Below are 20,866 nucleotides of genomic sequence, written 5' to 3' on the forward strand. Positions count from 1 at the left end.
TTTATTTATAGATACTGCGATCTGAAATCAGATCATAGCAGTGTGGGTATACATAGAAATATGCAAGCATGTAAACACATACAAAATTCATCACATATGCAGGCATCTTCAGACATTGGTGAAGAGTACATAACATACAAGAATAACACACACAAGCAAATAACGCACACGAATTCATAACATTTGCAAGCATTTTTCAAACATTGATAAGGAATTCTGGGTAACAATATCAGAATTAAGATTATTCCAGTCTGTTATTGTCCTAGGAAAAAAGGAATATTTGAAACAGTTATTCCGTGCGTTCATGGGGGTTATTGATAAAGCGTGCCTTCGCCTCGTGTTATAACCTGATGAGTAAGTAAAGAACTTGGAAGTGTCAACCTTATAATGGCCGTTTACAAGTTGAAAGAGGAACTTTAATCGACAGATACGGTTGCGCACAGTCACCGGGGGTAATCCACTGCGTCTTACGAGCTCACCGACAGACGCACGGCCGTATGAATTAAAAACAAACTTAACTACCTTATGCTGTACACGTTCCAGTTTTTTAATATTGGTTAAAGTGAATGGGTCCCAAATAATTACGGCTTATTCCAACAACGGACGTAGGAATTGTACGCCAGTAAACGAACGCTAGACGTAGATGATTTCAGTGAGCGCCTCAAGAAAATAGTTTACGCAAAGAATTTGCAACAACAGTATCTATGTCCTTCGTCCAGGAAAGCTCATTGGTTATCCATAGGCCCAAATATTTGTACTCTCTTACCTCTTATAGAGATACCTTGTCAACATTATATGCAAATTGAAGAGGTTCTTTCTTATGTGTGATTCTCATAAAAACAGTTTTTTCAAAATTAATAGACATTTGGCATTGTTCGCACCAAGCAGTAACCCTTGCCAGGTCATTATTTAGACGCACCTGATAATCAGCAGAAGATATCTTTTTATACAAAATACAGTCACCTGCGTAAAGTTTCACGGAAACTGAAAGTTCTGCGACTAAGCCATTTATAAATAATAGAAATAAAAGTGGTCCCAAAACGGATCCCTGGGGGACTCCAGACGCAACCTCTGTATTGTTAGAAGTATTGTTTAAGGTGAAAAATTGGTGTCTGTTAGTAAGATAGGCTCTGGTCCATGTAAGTATCTGTTCATTTTTAATATAATACCCTAATTTATGGATTAACTTATTATGTGATACCTTGCCAAATGCTTTACGAAAATTCATGAAAGCAATATCTGTTTGCTTCCCTTCATTAATTGCCTGTGCGAGATCGTGAACAGTCTCAACTAATTGAGTACATGTAGAAAACCTATGCCTGAAACCATGTTGGACATCTGTAAGTACATCGTGCTCTTCTAAGAAACCTAATATATGTTTATGAACTTTATGCTCTAAAATTTTGCATGATGTAGATGTAAGAGATACTGGTCGGTAATTGTGTCTGTGTTTTTCTCCCGGATTTATGTAAAGGTTTGATTTCGACCGTCCTCCAGTCGTCCGGTAGGGAACCATCGCGTAAAGATCTGGTGACTACGACATACAGGTACTTACCACACCATTCCGCATAACGCTTTAAAAACGTGTTTGGTATTTTATCTGGTCCTGGTGACTTTTTCGTATCAACGTTTAATAGCAAATTAAAAATGCCGGTCTCAGAAATGACAACGTCAGATATAACAGGAAGCGATATAGAAAAGTTGGGAAGGCAACCATAATCTTTGGTAAATACCGACTGGAAGAATTTGTCAAGAGCAGAACAAACGACAGTCCAATCACTTACACATCTGCTGTCTATTATGAACCCACTGGCGGAAGAAGATTTAGGTGTGATTAACTATTACTATTACTATTACTTTACTAATTAATATTATTTGAAGACTTCCTACAGACACCCGATACATGGGTGTACTATGGAGTAGAGGTAGTGTCACTCTAAAGTCCGAAAGTTCTGGTGGTGAATTTACACGCCTGTGTTTTGTATTGATAGTATAAGTGGCATTGCACATTGCATAATGTCTTTATGATTGCTTCCAAGTGCCTGCCATATGCGTTATCGCCCTTTCTTTGGTTCATCATGTCATAAACCTATCACGCTTCCTGAAATTCATAGATATTTAACTAAATATGGCTTCGTGTAACGGTTGTTTGCAAAGCCAGCTTTGAAATTGCAAAGGGCCCACAGCCACATGCCGCATGAGAAAAAGCAAAGAATCACGTACAGGAAGCTGGTGATTAATTGAAGTACCAGCGCTCTCTATGTTTTTCTTAAATATTTATTTAAAAAAAGACATCTTAGGAGGATCCTGCACTGACATTTTGTATTGTACGTAAGAAAGGTCGGGATGCTCAAGGTACAATCCACTGTCTGCATTGCTCAGAGCACAGTCCACCGTCTGCACAACAAATGCTATGTGATCAGCAAATGTCTATCGTATTATCACGTCAAGCATGTAGACGTGAAGCATGCTGCGTCAAGATGCACTATTCATCCGGCATCTCTTGAAATGTCTGTAAATGAAGTCCGCTGTCCACATTAAGCACACCAAGAAAGAGCCAATGCTGATCATGTAGAATAGTCCATCGTATGACCCGATTTCGTCCTTGTAGTAACCTGAGGAAAAGAAGAAAAATGTGCGCGAAGAAATTGTGCATCCAGCCCGGCTGATGATGGTACGGCCACTCTGAAATAGAACACTTGGTAATAAAGCAAACATAAGTGAAGCACTTCTATATTTGTCGCAACAAATGTTTTATGGCTGAGATGATGCTTTAGGCAGACCTTGATGTGTTAAAATTGGTCTTCATTCCTTCATGCAACAGTTTTGTACTCACAGGAAAAAACAGCGAATTACTGTCGGAGATCAACAATCTTTTTTTTCCTCGGCTTCATTTCGTACCTCAAGATAGTTATAATAACGGGATCAAGGACCACAACACAAAGTATAACACACAGCCAGGAAACTGGGAATCTAATGCCTCTGATGCATGGTGTGCGTGCGAGCCACGATATTTCGAGAATCCACTAAGTTCAAACAGCAAAATGCAACTGCTGTGCACATCACTGTATGAAGGAACGCAGTGCGACGGGCTGGCCTTATGTCGCGTTTGCCTAGATGAAGTTCTATAGTTCTATCCTGCTGTTAGGAATTAGTCGATATGAACCATGTAGCTCAGAAGTATCCACTATTGTGTGATTCCACGGTCATGCCGATACAACAGCTCGGTGCGTTAATAGGCGAAGCGTGGTCTGCGTGAGCGCGAAAGGAGGTAGGGAATGTGCGATAACACAGCAGCATTAGATTGCCTTTAGTACAAGGCGCATTCAAAAACTTCTTCGAAATTATCACGAAAAAACGCCCTTGCGGGAGTCATCGAGCGTTAGCATATCCGAAAGCGTGTTGGCCATTGTAGAAATAGTTAACTCGAAAGGTGGACAGTAGCAACCTTCATACAGACGCCCATGAAGGTTGTCGACGCCAGCTCAACACAGTGTCGGCAACAATACTGATAGCGCTATCTTGTGGCCTAGAGTTTAATCAGAGGGCACACGGAGCTCTTATTGATAATAGTAACCAACCATATTCCCATGAGCTACTATTGGCGACTCCAAGTAAATGCTCGCTACCTAGTGGCCAAACAGAGAAATAGCTGATCCAGTTTCAGATTTGAGGCGAAAGAGGGGGTCCTATCATGCGCTGGAGTTACTGTACTTGCTCCCTTTAGGGATGGAGCCTATACAGTAACATTATCATGCGCTGAATGCCTCATAATTCTCAAATCGTCGTGATGCTGCCGCGCACGAGTCCGAAAATGAAAAAAAAAGACAGATGTTGAAAGACTTTTGTTGTGTACTATTACACATCTCGTCGCGGTGGAAAGACGGCACAAGAATTTCGTCATTCCTAGAAAGCAGATGACGCGCATCGGAGAGCGATTTGGACAAGAAACTTCCGCATTGGAAAAGGCTGACTCATACTATACTGGTAACATACCAGAGTGCGGGTGTAGGCCAGTTGGTTATTTATGATTTGGGGAAGTTACCGCAAGAAAACACGGGACTTGAAGAAAGGGACAACAAGAAGCGGTACTGACAGCTGATGATTTAATGAAACGAACGCCAAGCTTCGAAGTTGTGCAGCATGGTGGAAAGAGCAAGCACGGGCTCGGGCTCCTGTGAAATCAAGCATACAAATTCGTATGTGCCTTGCACGACACATTTCATAAATAAAATTCCACTAAGGTGCGGCAGCTACTACAGTGGACAAACCGGTAGGTGCGTTAACATTCGCTTGCGTGAGCATGAACGTTCCCTGGGGGCTGCTGGACGGTCGAACTTGGCTATTCATTGCCGCAGTTCCTTGAGCTGCTCAACTTCATTTTTTCAAAGACTGAGATTATCGGCAGAAAAAGTGGCCAGCTGGAAAGGGAGATTGCAGAGGCAAATGACCGTGCGACGCTTTAAGGATGGTGATTGCCTCAGCTCGCCGTCAGTTGTGGTTTATCAGAAAGAACTTTTGTTTCTTTCCACGTGATACACACGTGTTCGGTGCCTCAATCTGTTTGCGTTTATCTTAGTTTTTCTTTCGATTGCAGTCACAAGCGAAAAAGCCGCCGTGAGTTTGGCTGCCGTAGCCATCTTAATTTAATTGTACAGTGTTGCCAGCTAAAGTAACAGCTTCTGGAGTTACCACTAGCTGTATGGACAAAAATTTGTGTCCCATAAACCGTATATATACTGTTGCACGCTCACCGGTTATCTTGGGGCACGCCATGTAGGCGAGGCCCATCCCGAACCGGGTGACGCCCGACGAGAGTCCCAAGTTCTCCACTCCCAGCTGGTCGGCGAGCACGGGCGCGAACATCACGACCACAGTGCCGTTGCTCCAGCCGAACAGTGCGCACATCAGCGCCGTCACCACATAGCGGCCGGGTCGTATGCTGGGCATCGCGACGCACAGCGCGCCCGTGAGCATCGTGCTGGCGCTCATCAGCACGCGCCGGTCGCAGAAGGCCCGATCCGACAGCGCGCCGGCCACAAGACGGGAGCAGGCGTCGCCGATGGCGGACACCGAGAGAAACACTGCGCCGTCGCGAGGCGTGAAGCCCTTGTCGACAGCGAAGTCGACGAGGATCATCAGAACCAGTAGCGTGTAGACGGAGAAGGTGTACGTCACGGCCACCATGTAGAAGACGGGCGCCCGAAGGAAGCTCCAATACGACGAGCCCCCGCCATCGTCGCTTGCCTCCAGAGCGTCTCGACGGGCAGACGTCTCCCGACAGAGTCCTTTGACCGCGGTAACGACGGCGACAGCTTCGGGACATCCGTTGGCGATGATGACTTCCGGCTCTGACACAGACCACGGTGGTGCGACGGCGCCATTGTTGCCGGTGCTACCAATTCCACCATTTTGAATTTTGTAGGCGCCATCCAAGTGAGTGTACGAAGGAGTGTTGCCGTCACCGCTTTGTTTTCTCTTGAGGAAGCCAAATGAAATGCGCCCGAACTGTATGGATTTAGGACAGGGAGGAAACTCGCGCGTGGTCGCCTTGCCGTTTGCGACCGCTGGAGCACGTCTGTCGGAGATTTCGCGGGTAGACACGCCGACGATGCCCGCTTGATTGTCGGGTGAAGACCCGTTCGCGTGAGAGGCGAAATCCTCGCAGCTTTGCAAAATCGACGTGTTAGGTTTCAGTCGCACGTCCCTGGACTTGGTGCCATTGTGTTCGGCGTTGATGGACGTGCCGGCTTCGATGACGGCCTTATAGGTACCATTAATCGTCGCCACTGTAACGGAAAAAAGGGAGGCATGTATAATTCTCAGCTGCAGCCGCAGCATACATCTACGTTTAAGTGTACACGTAACATATGCGCGAACAAAGCACACGTGTGCTGTCTGCACGCGTTTTTTCCTTTGGGCGCCTCAACTAATCATGCGTTCACGACGCCGCAATTCAGGCAATCGATAGGCCATGTCATGATGTTCTATACGCTGGCTCTGGAGAGACCACGAGGAGGAGGAGGAAGCAGGAGTAGACGGAAGGACAGGGAGGTTAGCAAGTTCTCAGACCGGTTGGCTACCCTGTGCTGGGGAAACGTGGTGAGGGGTAGAATAGATAATAGAAAATAAATGTTACAAAAAAGGAAAGAAGAACAAAAAGAGAAAAGACAAAAAAAAGGAAAGGAGAATACGGCACTGCTTAAAGTCTGTCTCTAAGACCAACTCTCCTAAAGGAGCGCAACAACGCTTTCAAAGCCTTCTGTGCTGAGGACGGTCTCAGCCAGTGTAGCAGGACCCTTACCTACCACAAAAGGCGTTTGTCAAGACTATCTAACGCTCTTGAAACTTCTTTTCTGGGTGCACTGAAGTAGGGACACAGACAGAGAAGGTGAGCCATTGTTTCCTCCTAGCTACAGTTATCGCATGTAGGGTGGTTGGCACGGAGCAAGAAATATTTAGGAGTGGAAACTCCGCTGTTTGCGGCGACCAGAAAAGGTCACAAGCCCGCGGATATATTTTCATGCTGGCGGCACCTGAGTATTGGCCGAGAAACTCCCGTAATCGCTCCCCGGCATCTGACAAAAGTTTGACACGTGTCCTTATCAGTGGCTGGCCTTACAGATGTGCCGGAAGAACCTGATGACAGCAGTTGGGAAACGGCCCTTATGTCAATGGCAAATAAATCGCTCAGCACGAGTGAACGCCGAACGTTAGTGGGTGTGCTTTCGAAGCACGTTTCGGTATTCGACTTTGCGCAGAAGGACAAAGTACCTTCAATCGCCGCGTCTCGAACAAGCCAATACCATCAACACGGGTTCGGCAAATCCGATTAGACAAAAGCCATATCGCGTTTCACCATCAGAGCGCCAGATTATCAACGAACAACGAAATGATGAAAAAGGGAGTCGTACAAGAGTCAGCGAGTCCGTGGGCAGCTCCGGTGATTCTTGTTAAAAAAAAAAAAGCTGGATCTTGGAGATTTTGCGTCGACTATCGCCGTTTGAATGGTGTAACAAAAAAGGACGTGTACCCACTCCCACGTATTGATGATGCAATAGACTGCCTTCATTATGCCTCTTACTTTTCCTCAGTAGATTTACGATCTGGCTATTGGCAAATTCCGATGCATCCTGAGGACAAGGAGAAGAGTGCCTTTGTAACCTCTGACGGGCTCTTCGAATTTCATCTGATTCCATTTGGACTGTGCAACCCTCCGGCAACTTTCGAGAGATTTATGGACGCTGTTTTGCGCAGCTTGAAGTGGAACATCTGCATGTGTCACCTCGACGACGTCGTCATCTTTGGCCGCACCTTCAGCGAACAGAACTCGCGTCTGGATATTATCCTGAACTGCATGAGAAAGGCTAGCCTAGTTTTAAACTCCAAGAAATGTCACTTCGGAGATCGCCAAACCCTTGTGCTGGGGCACCTCGTAGATAAGGATGCAATCCGCCCTGATCCCCAGGAAACAGCAGCCGTTGAAGCGTTCAGTGCACGGCACTCTGTCAAGGAGCTCCGTAGTTTTCTGGGGCTTTGTTACTATTTCCGCCGCTTTATTCGTAAATTAGCCGACGTCGCATATCCGCTGACATGCCTGCCACGAAAGGAAACCCCCTTTGAGTGGACTCCGAAGTGCGACTCCTCGTCAGTTGAAGTTTCTGCTGACGTCACGACCGGTTCTTCAACACTTAAGTCCTTCAGCTCCGACGGAACTCCATACGGATGCCAGTGGCACAGGTATCGGTGCAGTACTAGTTCTACACTACGGTGACCGCGAAGACGTTATCGTATATGCAAGTCGCTCATTAAGTAGGCCCGAGCAGAATTACACTGTCACGGAACAAGAATGCCTCGCGGTAATATTTGCGGTTCAGCGGTTTTGTTTTTACCTGTATGGACGCCCCTTTACAGTGGCCACCGACCACCACTCATTGTGTTGGCTGGTGCATATTTGTTACCCTTGTGTTTTGTGACCCTTGGAATGGCGTAGACAACTTGTCAAGAGGGAGTTGTCTACGCCATTCCGTTGTCATGTGACAGGCTTTATGTCGGTCAAACGGGGAGATGCCTTAATGAACGCCTGAAGGAGCACAACAACAATGCGCATAATACAGTAAAATGGCATCTGGGCATCCACTGTATAGACTGCGACACCATGGCCTGCCACCATGACTTCGCTGGAACACAAATTTTAAGTAAACATAGTAACCAACTAACCCGTGAAATCATCGAAGCAGCGCACATCGCCTGGTCAAAAGACGCATGCGTCAGTAGCCTCTCCTTATTCATTACGTCCAAAGAACTAGCATATTTAGCGGGGGGATATGATGATCACAGTTATCTCCTCTGTTCAGTGCAGCGTGTATGATTGATTGTGAATATATGTATCTTTTTTTTTGTTTCTTCTGTTGGTTGGAGCTGTTATATATTCTTCGTTCCAAGCAATAAACTTCAGTTGCAAGTCAGCGCTCGTCCGTGTCGTTTCTCCCTGCTTGTCCCCGTGAAAACCGCGCTGTTCCGTTTCAAATCGTAGAGATTATCACTGGGAAAAATATAACTGGCGCTTTCTAAATAAAATTTGTTCAAATCTGGCGGTCAGGCGGGGCTTCATAGCTCCAAGAAAAAAAACATCCCGATAAGATTTCATTCATGCAATACAGCCGTCGAAAAAGAAGTAAATTTTGTTTGATCAAAGGAGGAAGGAGTTCTCATTTTTTTAAACCGAAGGCTCTCTCATGGAGAAAGGAAAATTACGCCATATCTTTTGAGAGGGGGAAAAAAGAGCAAGGCATGGAAGGGGAAAACGCCGAGTTCTTTCTTCTTTTTGAAATAACAACCGAAGAGTACGTCGAAGTTATAAGAAATATTAAAAATTCACCGATGATTACGATACTCCCTAATCCGAGATTTGAGCGCTGTTTTATACGTGTTTTCATTTCGCGATATATTGGCTACCGCGGACAATCTGTATCGTGCGGCGCGTTTTAAACGGAGCGAAGTGTGGCCCGACTGCCTTGCTAATCGTGACGCGTTGGGAGCGATTCACAGCAGCCGCCGCAGACAGACCTCCGGTCATGCAGTGCTTTATTTCCATACAGATGGCGCTACTTTGGCGCCATGTCGTAGGCATCGTCGCCGCACAGCCCGTCGGGCGCGGTACTACGCTTTTCTTCTCACACTTTCGCCATGCCCTCCTGCTCCACTTTCCGTCTCACGGTTCCACTGCACCCTCCTCTGCCGCTTTCCTTCTCGCGCTCTTTTCGCTATCGCGGTCTTTCATCCGCGGTCCGCGTTCGCTCTTTCATCCTGTTGCTGCGCTCGTTCGCTCGGTTACGATGACGCCGAAGAACGGCACCGATGCTCGCCGCAGGAAGGGGCGCCGCTGCGCTCTAAAATAGTGCAGAAACCACCGATGGTGTCAATGTGAGCGAACAGCCGTACGCTTCTAGAAAGCTGCTCCCTTTATTAAAAGCCTGATGTGCTTGAAGGCGTATACTTGTGGCAGTGAGGACATTTACGTATAGCTTCTGTTGTTTTTTGAAATGATTCCAAAGGAAACAAGGCCGTTAACCAGCACATCTATAGTGGTAGTATAGGGAGGTATAGAGAAGTCCGTTCGTCATGAGTGTGCCTCGAGCGGCGCGAGCGCCAGCGTGGGTAGCCACTAGTTACCATCGTCCTCTCTCGCCTCCGCCACACGGAGGGCGGCGGGAAAAGAGGACTGTCTCCCCGAGCGTTCTATCTGTAGGAAACGGGGCTGGCTTCTCAGCTGTGAATACGCAGCCTTTCTGCCACTCTCGGCTGTGTGTGCTGGGAGCGCGACTAGCTTATTTCTCTCTCCTATCATCTTTCATCATCATCATCGTCAGCCTGGCTACACCCACTGCAGGGCCAAGGCCTCTCCCATACTTCTCCAACCACCCGGTCATGTGCTAATGGTGGCCATGTTGTCCCTGCAAACTTCTTAATCTCATCCCCCCCCCCCTAACTTTCTGCCGCCCTCTGCTACGCTTCCCTTCTCTTGGAATCCAGTCCGTAACCCTTAATGACCATCGGTTATCTTCCCTCCTCATTACGTGTCCTGCCCATGCCCATTTCTTTTTCTTGATTTCAACTAAGATGTCATTAACTCGCATTTGTTCCCTCACCCAATCTGCTCTTTTCTTAACCCTTAACGTTACACCCATCATTCTTCTTTCCATAGCTCGTTGCGTCGTCCTCAATTTAAGTAGAACACTTTTCGTAAGCCTCCAGGTTTCTGCCCCGTAGGTGAGTACTGGTAAGACACAGCTGTTATAAAATTTTCTCTTGAGGGATAATGGCAACCTGCTGTTCATGATATGAGAATGCCTGCCAAACGCACCCCATCCCATTCTTATTCTTCTGATTATTTCAGTCTCATGTTCCGGATCGGCGGTCACTACTTGCCTTAAGTAGATATATTCCCCTACCACTTACAGTGCCTCGCTACTTATCGTAAACTGCTGTTGCCTTCCGAGACTATTAAACATTACTGTAGTTTTCTGCAGATTAATTTTTAGACCCACCCTTCTGCTTTGCCTCTCCAGGTCAGTGAGCATGCATTGTGATTGGTCCCCTGAGTTACTAAGCAAGGCAATATCATCACGGAATCGCAAGTTACTAAGGCATTCTCCATTAACTCTTATCCCCAATTCTTCCCAATCCAGGTCTCTGAATACCTCCTGTAAACACGCTGTGAATAGCATTGGAGACATCGCATATACCTCTGCCTGACGCCTTTCTTTATTGTGATTTTGTTGCTTTCCTTATGGAGGACTACGATGGCTGTGGAGCGGCTATAGCTATCTTTCAGTATATTTAGATACCGGTCGTCTACACCCTGATTCCGTAATGCCTTCATGACTGCTGAGGTTTCGACTGAATCAAACGCTTTCTCGTAATGAATGAAAGCTATATGTAAGGGTTGGTTATAGCCCGCACATTTTTCTATCACCTGATCGATAGTGTGAATATGGTTTATTGTTGAGTAGCCTTTACGAAATCCTACCTGGTCCTTTGGTTGACTGAAGTCTAAGGTGTTCCTGATCCCATTTGCGATCATCTTTATGCCCCCGTTATCCGAGGCGCTGAGACATGCACCCTTAAAGGCTGCAGAAAAAGGAGCGCCTCTTCGGGAATGACTCTCTCTCACAGAATGTTACGCGTAAACCTTCAGGCGCTCCAAAGCTCTCACATGTCAGCACATGCGTCACAAAGAGCTAATAGTTGGTGTTCGGAAACGCACTTCGCAAATCAGTTGCGCGAAAACACGCGTACTTTTCATCAGTGTCTTTGTGTCGGTGGTGAAGATCCAGCCACGACGAAAACGGGCGAAAGAGCCAAAGAAAATTGTAACTTCGTCGCGCGGAAACAAATAGCGAAATGACATGCACATCTGCATCGTCATTTGCTTCCGCGCTACGTAGTTATATCTTGGAGCACCAAACAGCCCGATCCTTAACACTGTTAAGCCAAAGAATGCTATTCGTTTAAACAGAAATAAAAGAAAGCGTGAGGGTACCTCGTGCCGAACGCTCCGGATTCGCTGCTGATCCTCGCCGCCGCTCTCCATCGCCGGATGTGCTAGCTGGAGCTGTCGCGGGCGAGATCGTTGCGTGCGCGGATTTCGAGGCCTCCCAGGGAGGTGTCTTGAAGATGATGCACACTGACAGGGCATTGAGCATAAGACCGCCAGTGATGAGGAAGGCGCCCATGAAGCCGTACTCCTGCGCGAAATTGGGAGGGACCACACGAAGGTGAAATTGTCGAACGAGCTCAGGTTGACTAGTTTCGCTTATTCTATGCGGGACTTTCCATGTCAAGGTGAAGACGCACAGACGTTCCGGAAGCCACACGGATTCCTTGGCTGCACTTGCTCGCACTAGAGTGTAATTAAGGAACCTGAACGGGCTCCGTAATGTCTCTGCGTTTTCACCTTGACTTGCTTAGCGACCGCTGCAGCTTCATCATTCACGATGACACCTCAGCAGACTAATTTTCTTCAAACTCTTCGTTGACTACTTAGCGGGACTAAGTAACGATGAGTTGATACGTAATAAGCTGTTAAGTGAGAAGAAACTGACATTTGGGCGAAACTTTCTTTTATGTGATTGGCAGTCTTGGGATGTACGGATGGATGGATGGATGGATGGATGGATGGATGGATGGATGGATGGATGGATGGATGGATGGATGGATGGATGGATGGATGGATGGATGGATGGATGGATGGATGGATGGATGGATGGATGGATGGATGGATGGATGGATGGATGGATGGATGGATGGATGGATAACTTTCTTGAGGTCCGTCGGTGCGCGCGATTAGTGCGCAGCGGGCCGCTCCCACGTCCGGACAGAGAGGCCATGTCCCTCCGCCGCGTCGCGGGCCCGATGAACAGCCCAGAGCTGTGCTTCAAGGTCCGAGCTGCGTAGAGCTCGGTCCCACTCTTCCTTGGTGGTCCTGGCCCCGGCGTCAGGGGGCAACCCCAGAGCATGTGAGCAAGGCTAGCTATATCCTTACAGTAGCGACGCGCAATATGAGGGTGGGCGTTCGGAAAGATGTTGTGCAGGAAGGCCGGCCATGGGTAGGTGCCCGTTTGAACCCGCCTGTACGTGACTTGTTGTACTTTATTCAGTGCTTTGTGCGGTAGTGGCATAGTTCTCTTGACTAACTTGTAATGCAGTCTTGGGATAGTTCAGACACATTCTGGTGTTTATCGGGGTTTTTAGCCGTTTTTCCGCTAACTTGAGTCACTGGGTAGTTCATGGTCTAATGGGTAGAGTATCGGGTTGCTGTGCTGAGAGAACGAGGTTCGAAACCAACCGTCGGACGAACTTGGATCGCTAAATAGGTAGCTCTGCGTATGTGCCGCGCTTCAATTGAACCTCTTTGACCCCAAATTTGGTCACTGGTTATGTGACACTGGCTATGTGGCGCACATAAATGGCAAATAAAGAAAGAGCTCGCAGTTTTGCCCGAATGGCGAAGCATCGATTGCAATAGCAAATTAGTGGACATCTGTATGAAGCAAGGATAGTAGTTTTATCGGCCGGGTAAACTTGCGAACATAGGCACACTATATAAATTAAGAAACACGGTAACACGTGCGCACAAGCAAACATGAACACATATGACTCGGTCACAGCGGAAACTCGCTGTCAAAACGCTGGCTTGAGGAAACGCGGTAGCAGCATCGAGCGAAGTGACATTCGTGCTGTCATAGCTTGAACGAAAAGTGAGCGCCGAGAACACGCAGCACGCACAAAGCTACGAGTCGCGGACGCACCTAGAGTTTGCCCTCAACGCAGATCGCTCTGAACATATGGTAGGGTGACCGCGCGTAGTCGCCTCATGCACCGTTCCAGCCGGAGTAGAACGCCGCCCCCCCCCCTCTCTCCCCTCCCTCCGGCGCGTCGTAACGTTGGGTGCCTTTCGCATTTAGCTACACCGCATTTCCGCGGCGTGCTGCTGTTTCTGGTGCACTTTCTCTCCCTCTACTTTCATTCCCTACCCCCTGTGCAGCGCCGTTGAGGTGTCCTCTGCTGAGAGACAGTTACTGCGCTGCACTTTACCCCAACTCTTCCTTCCCACCAACAAGAATCTCCTTCTCTCTCTGTTCGCGCGACGGGAGACGCCGCGCTTCCTGCCTGCTTTCGTATATTTCGTGCGTTTACTCGCACATACAGCGTAGCGCGCGCGGCGACGGTGTTATCGCCCTTGAACTTTATTAGCCGCGAGAATTTGGGGTGGGGCCCTCTTATGAGTGACGCCACGGCCAGGACGCCACTCGCTCCGGCTCGCTCGGCTGCCGCGAGCTCTCGTTCCCTTGGTGCGTGCTTGTGGTATTGGCGGCTTGAGCCGTACTTACAGAAGGTTATTTCAGATTGTTTCTATTGCCATGAGTGGACCGCAGTTTCTTTTTTGAAACAGCGCGATTCATGAAATTTTACGACTTGGATATCGCAAGCTATGTAGCGCTGAAGGGGTCTACTGGTCTTGCAATGAACATATGCACACTGTCCATAAATTTTGCTTAAAAAGAACGTCTGCAAGTTCAACACGCGAAGTTATTTATGATGCTCCTCTAAACACATAACATTCCCTTATTATAAAAGTATGAGAGACAGCATTTTACATGGAAGAAATACCTTGATATTTGGTGTCAACATTATAAATCCGTGTTAGAAGGACCCTGCTCAACGAAGCTTTTATCATAATTCTTATTACTCTGGTGAGTTGTTTTAGTCAAATGTGGCAACTGTATTAAGGTCCAAAAGAAAGAGATAGGCGCGCATGTTGTGTGAAAAAGATTGGTACTACTTTTACCGTTCTCTGAAATAGGCACTCAGAAACGCATTGACTTTTAACACGACGGCGCATCGTGTACAGTATATATATAGTTCACGAATACCAGAGCAGCAATCACACGAAAGAAAATTTCGTGGTTAAGATCGAGAAGCAATCAAATGCAAGCGATGAAATGTGTCATAATGACCCTCAGTAGCTTTTATCGACGATATGGCACACCCCTCCCGCAACGGAAGCAACCGAATGTCGTTATGGAGAGGCGCGCATTGTTCGGGAAACCCAGCAGTTCACTACCACTTTGAATTGAAACCGTGAAGTAGCTCTTTACTGCTCCAATTACAATGCCTATAGCATACTCGAGGCACTACAGAACAGCTTTCGCTGAGTTGAAATGGCAAATGCAAACACATTCTGCCTCACCATGTCTCGATCCTGCGTTGTTTAATTACACAGACTGAAATCTATTTGCTTTGTCAGTGCATAAAAGGGAACCTCGCGTACCCGCCTCATAAAGAAGACACACAAGTCTCATATGAACACTTGACCTCCACTGGGCAACAATGATATCTTCAATATGCGTCACCCTACTAATGAATGGGCCTTCGGCTTCTTGCTGGCTGCAGCGAACCGGTCCAAAAGGCATATTGCACTCAAATATTTGACCGGATCAGCCTGTGTCAGTTCTTCAAACAGATTAATCATGTCTATTTCTCAAGCAAGAACCACCAGTAAATTGTTCAAGTGAGTTGAACGTGTAGCACGGAAAGGGAATAAATATTGGTACATTCCATTCTGTGTGCTGCAAACAGCTGTAAACTTCAATCAGCTTTGCTTCAAGTTACCGCCACTTAAATTTAACCGGTGAAAAACGGCCTCATCTTGAGAACCAGTTAAAAACGCAAGTGGTGCTGACCGAATCTAAACTGCATAGATAAGTCCTCGTGTTACTGCCGAGCGTTTCTGTGAAGAAATAGAAAAATTCCATATTATACCGTGAACTATATTCGTCGTGAGGAAACATGTTTTAGTGGGTTAAAATCAAGATAATTGTTGTAGAAGTCATATATAGTCAGCGTTTAATTGTGACATGCATATTGCACCATGGTGGGTATGGAATCTTAACTGGACTCTTATGTGCTGCGCTTTTGCGTCTATGCTTTGTGGGGATGCGCGACTCTCACGCGTCCCCTGATAGGTTGTTTTCCCGCACGGCTCGCGTGGCCTGGCGCCCGCGGCGGTCGGAGTGGTTGAGGCGCAGTACGAGAGATGGCGCGAGTGTTGCGCTGCTAACGCCGCCAACAGGCGGGGTTACTTGGGCGCCGAAAGAGAAGGCAAGAACCTGCTCCCTCTTGGCTCGGGTCAGCAAGCAGTGCGGACGTGCCGTGCCGCGCGTGCGCCGATCCATGCTTCTGCGAGACCGTCTCGCGTGGCCGCCTTCGAACGCGCCACCGTTCGCGTGACCGCACGCGCGAACGACCAGGCGTTGGGATCCAGCATGGGGCGAACATATTCGCTCGCTATCCGGTCGCGGTGAGTCGGACTTCTAGATTTGTCGCGCACCCATCGGCATGTTTTGTGGATAGCAACTCGGCTAGTAGGCATTGATCTATGAAAGGTGCAATAAATGATCTTGTGATTGTTTGCTCTACTGTGTTGTCGATCATTTGTCCCAAGAGCACGGAGGAGAACCCCACAGCTTTTATTATTCATGTGAGCTAACACTTCGCTGATCTATAGTTTGTATTTCCAACTGCAGATCCGCGCATGAAAAACCCGCAATGGGCTGGTCTGAGCTCCCTCGGGTGGCACTAGAGCGTTGCCTTTGAGAAATATATTGTCATCTAGGAAATAAGCTTCTTGATTACATTTGCGCGAACGAAGACATCGTAAAATATATATTTGAGATGCCCGTCATAAGTATACAAGCATTGGGAACGAGAGCGAACAAACGGACACGCAGCAGAAGGCGCCCGGACATTGCCCGAACTGTCCGTGCCCTGACGTCACGCGAGCGGCGCTCGCAGCGCCCTTCTAGGTCGTTCTCGGGGCTAATAGGGAACCTCACGGCGACGGCGACGCCGACAGCGTAAAAGCGTTTGGCGCGTCCATGTAATTTCTATCGCAGGAAAACGGCGAAATCTTCGGATTCCACGCGTTGTGGGAACGGGTTAAAGCGGAACTTTGATTAGTGTTTGTAAAGAACGCTTTTTCTTCTTAGCGATCATCTACACGTACAGACCACAGGACCCAGTTTTACACATTTTCACTGGGAACCGCGTCGCTCAATGTAAACTCTTTTCATATGTTGCCACAGAGGTAGAGAGAAAGAAAAGAGAAAATTTCGATGCGTGAGGTAGGCAGAGGAAACGGCCAGAGGAGGAATTGTCTGTGGCCCGCTACGCTAATACAGGTTGGAAAGAGGAAGCGGGCAGCCAGCGCGCTGCGACAGTGAGGAGCACGGAGCCCTCTGGCTGCCCGTTGCGGGGTGACGTAACAGTGCGCCGCCTGGAGGGGCGTTGCTTTGCGCTCGCTGTTAGAGTCACTGGAAAAAATTTCAGAGTACCGTAAAGGTCGCGATTTGACTGGCAACACTGAGGGCCACCACCTTATACCTTCCAAGCCGACTGCGTCGCGGGAAGGCCGCCGTGTTGGAAGAGCTTGATATTCGGTGACACATCGGGTTGAGTGTTTACTGAAGTACAAATACTTTGTTCCCGGAGATAATCGTTGGTAAGAAAGAAAAGAAAATGTTATTTTGTGCGAAATAATGCAGCCGGTGGTTGTTTTGCTCGCCGATCGTGTTTACTGCTAGAACTGTGCTACGATTGTGGGCAGCAGCTTAGCGCTGCTATCGGGAGCTTATGCACGCGTTTTTATTGCGAAGCAATACTACTTTAGGTCGCACTTCAGCCCGTTCCGTGGCGAGGCGGTGGTAGGCACCATTGACCTTTAGCGTGACCTCGCTGCATGACGTCACACCACGTGACCTAGAGTGACGTCACACCAGCTGTGTAAAAACGGGGCCCCATCTCACGCCGTCGCGAGGCGAGGCGGTAGCCACCAACGGCGGCCTAACTCCCGCTCCTCTCACCAGGGGCGCTACGGACACTATTGCTTCGCAATCACCAGGCTTAACCAAGCTAAGCCACGGCCGTTTTTGTTGCCTTCCGCGGGGCGAGCTACGAAGGAAACATTTCGTCACTTCGAGCCGCAATGAGGCAAGCTTGTGCTTTTGGGCATGAACATCGTGTACCACCGCCGGCTTCTATTGAATGTTTCCAAGCAGGACGAAACTAACACCTGACAGTGTCACAGGTACGTACGTTCATTGTATAATTTCACAAGCTACATCGGATACACTTAATTTAGTTTGTAATCGGGTACCGTGCGTTCTCGACTCTGCCGGGCGACTTCGTCCGCCGTATACGCACGATACACTGCGACTGCCGTGTGCGCACCGGTGTTTGGCCGTGATCGTAAGACGATCTGTGCACAGCAAGTGTAAAAACCAACTTCATAACCATGTTGCGCACTAAATCTTGTGGAAGGCAATATGAGCCATTTGCGTGATTACAGCAACGTACATGTACTTCTGTACACTAATAATGAGCGAGAGTTTGCCACATTGTGATTTATGAACGCGGCTGTCAAGTGCGTTCATGAGCGGCTACTCTTTTTAACTTATTTATGACTGTTTTCTTATACTGCCAAGATTTGCTGCCGGTGTAAAAAGAAAGGCAGGAACGCCTTTCTTTTTACACCGGTTTATGTAACATGCATAGTGACAGAGTGAATTTAAAGCTAATGGGTGTTCTGCTGTTTTGTATTTCTTGTTATGCACCAAGCACAACATTATTTGGGTATGCACCGTAGCATTTCAACATAAAACATAATATGTATGCTGACTTCAGCTCATTGCATGTGCACGGCTTACAAGCTCAAAATTTGAAGCATGTGTTGTGAATATCACCTTCCGTTGGTTTCAACCTCAAAATGCGTATGTATAAATGAGCAATGGATAAGTGGAACGCCCATCAACTCTAGGCTTCTCAAAGTCTTCAGCACAAAAGTGGTCCTCCAAATGTTTGTTGTATGGTTAGAAGTGGGATGCTGGTCACCCTAACGCTGGGCTGCCCAAGGAGGCTCCCAGGGCTTCCTTGAATGAAGCCCTGTTTCAGACATGTGAAACAACAAAAACATGGAAGGTAGCTGTAATAATAAGTTGAAAGACCCAACTAAAGAGTCGAAGAATACGTTGTAAAGGTTTAGAAGTTTACGCAGTGAGACAATTAAAATAGCTCAGTGGAGGTGTAAACGCGCATGTGGCCGCAAACACGCAGCTTCAAGGATTGCTAACATTTAACTCATTTCTATTTTTCTACCAGTGCCGACACAACTGCACACGGCCGTTATGTGGACCCACGACATGCACTGACCATGTATTTATTGACTGCGATCGTCACGGTCTGATAAAAAAAGTGCCATATGGGTCGAGTAACTCGAGGCGAGAGCGCGCTCACGTGCGCGGAGAAATAATGCGAGCACCTGGTGCACGTGAGGACGCGGAATTCTCGCGCGATAAGTGTGCCTTCGCGTGCCACGACCACACAATAACCGCGTGTGTTGAGCAACAAACGCGTACACGTGTACTCGCGTCAAGCGTGCAAGACGCGAACGATCCCTGCAATGAACTCCCATTTTCGTGGCCTCGCTAACACCGCGTGCACTTCGCTTAAATATCTTCTAAAACAGCGCCGAAAAGCACAAGCAAGGTGTACTTATACCTCGCACACGCGGGTGTTTTTTGTAGGCTCGAAGTTCTCCTGGCCGATTCTGTGTAACCACGCAGAACGACGCTCTCGGTCATTTTTTCCGGTGGGAATTGAGAAAAAAGTCTTTCTAGACTCGGTTCGGTTGCTGCATGCGAAGGCGCAGCAGCCAGGCATGATTTCCTTGCAGTCAAACGCGAGCGCGATAATCGAAACACACACACACACACACACAAAAAAAAAAAAAAAGAAAACGTAGGGAACCTGCGCTTCCTGGGCTCTAACTCAGCCGGCCCGCCCGGCGCTTGGAAGGTATATGGCACCCCAAAGTCACGTTGGGCCAATGAACGCGTCGGCGGCGCGGGGAAAACGAATGCGGTACTCTGAAATTTTTTCCAGTGATTCTACTCGCTTCAGCCTCCCAGTTTCTGTTTCGCGCCCTCTGATTTAGCGGTGCCTCAATTCTGCGGGTAATCTCAATTTTCTAGATCCAGAAGTTGATATGGCTTGATCCGAGCGATCGCTTCAGTTTTCCAGTTACGATGAACGCGCTGAAAATAAAAGTTTAAAAGTGTTAATTGGCGACTAATTACCATGTATCAGTTGTGTTAACCTCATGGTCGCCGCCACTTGCGGCATGTCTCCGAAGGGACCGTCCGTTTATGTCAAAACGACTATTTTTAAATATTATTTGAAATCTTCTTAGAAACACCTTAGAAACACAGTAAAATATTTACAAGAGTGATGGACATGCGTGATTCTCCGATGATCAGCCTCCTAAACGGCCAATCTTCAATAACATGCCATTCTCACGCCAGCCGACTCCATCTTATTCTCCAAACTTCAAAATCACGTCGCACCGCCTAATTCTTTGCAATCCTCGACTGCGCATCGATACCTTCCCGTGGCACCCATTACTATGAAGACCCCGCCGTTTCTCTTCCATTAGCAGCATGGAACTTGCCCAATCCTGTTGCTGCCCCTTAACCTCAGAGGTCCATACACTAACAGCTATCGGCATTCGGTCTCTAATCCATATACTGCCGAATTTACCCACATGCATAAACTATATCGTGCAAGGAACCCCGGCCGAGTTTCGCGAGCCGCTCCAGCTTGTTTTCGCCGGAGTGACTTGCAGAATTCTCTAGTCACATGTCGCAATTGTTGGAGCTTTCTGACGTTCGCAAGGAAGACGGCGGAGGGTCGCACTACTATCAGGGACGTATAGTATGGAAGTCTGAAGTCTACGTGCTGCCCTATGCGTCTCCGCGGATGCTGGGAAAATTGGAAGTACTACAGGAGACTGTCACACGCCCATGAACATACCTGTAAGTGACTTGTTCGAGCTAGACATCGACGCGTGTAGGTCGATGTCTACAGGCTTAATTGTGGAAAGTTGGGACGAGTGAAATGAAAAAAAAAAGAGCGTGGTTACGAATTGCCCTGTGTGGCTCGGCGGCTGCATCACGCAGTGCTCGTGGGCAGGCCGGCTAACTTCAGGCCGACGGAACGATTTGTTCGACGGCGCATTCTGTGGTATATTAACCGAAGTAACAGCGCAAGCTAAAAGACATGAACACCGACTGTGCGCCTCGCACCGGTGTGCACTTTGACTCGGCACACAGGTCGAGGAACGGTGAGGAGCAGGACGGCGCCTGAACACTTGAGGTTGATGGAGTAGACAGAAAACGTTAAGTGAGACATAGTCGGCACAGGTGTTTCTGTTTACAGAAAGTTTAACTACGCACTGAAATGCGAAAGG

General features: G+C 47.9%; 1 protein-coding gene across 1 annotated transcript in view; it reads right to left on the reverse strand.

Annotated features, from left to right (window-relative positions):
* Nucleotides 1–2,259: 2,259 nt before the first annotated feature.
* Nucleotides 2,260–20,866, reverse strand: part of LOC126541955 (uncharacterized) — a 36,070-nt gene continuing 17,463 nt past the window's right edge. The window contains exons 5-7 of the mRNA XM_050188929.3: nucleotides 11,546–11,750; nucleotides 4,755–5,789; nucleotides 2,260–2,615 (exon numbers count right to left, since the gene is read on the reverse strand). Of these exons, the coding sequence (XP_050044886.1) occupies nucleotides 2,476–2,615; nucleotides 4,755–5,789; nucleotides 11,546–11,750 (1,380 nt within the window). The 3' untranslated portion in view covers nucleotides 2,260–2,475. The remainder of the gene's footprint in view (nucleotides 2,616–4,754; nucleotides 5,790–11,545; nucleotides 11,751–20,866) is intronic.

Source organism: Dermacentor andersoni, chromosome 3, assembly GCF_023375885.2.
Source record: "Dermacentor andersoni chromosome 3, qqDerAnde1_hic_scaffold, whole genome shotgun sequence".
In the NCBI taxonomy this organism is placed as follows: domain Eukaryota; kingdom Metazoa; phylum Arthropoda; class Arachnida; order Ixodida; family Ixodidae; genus Dermacentor; species Dermacentor andersoni.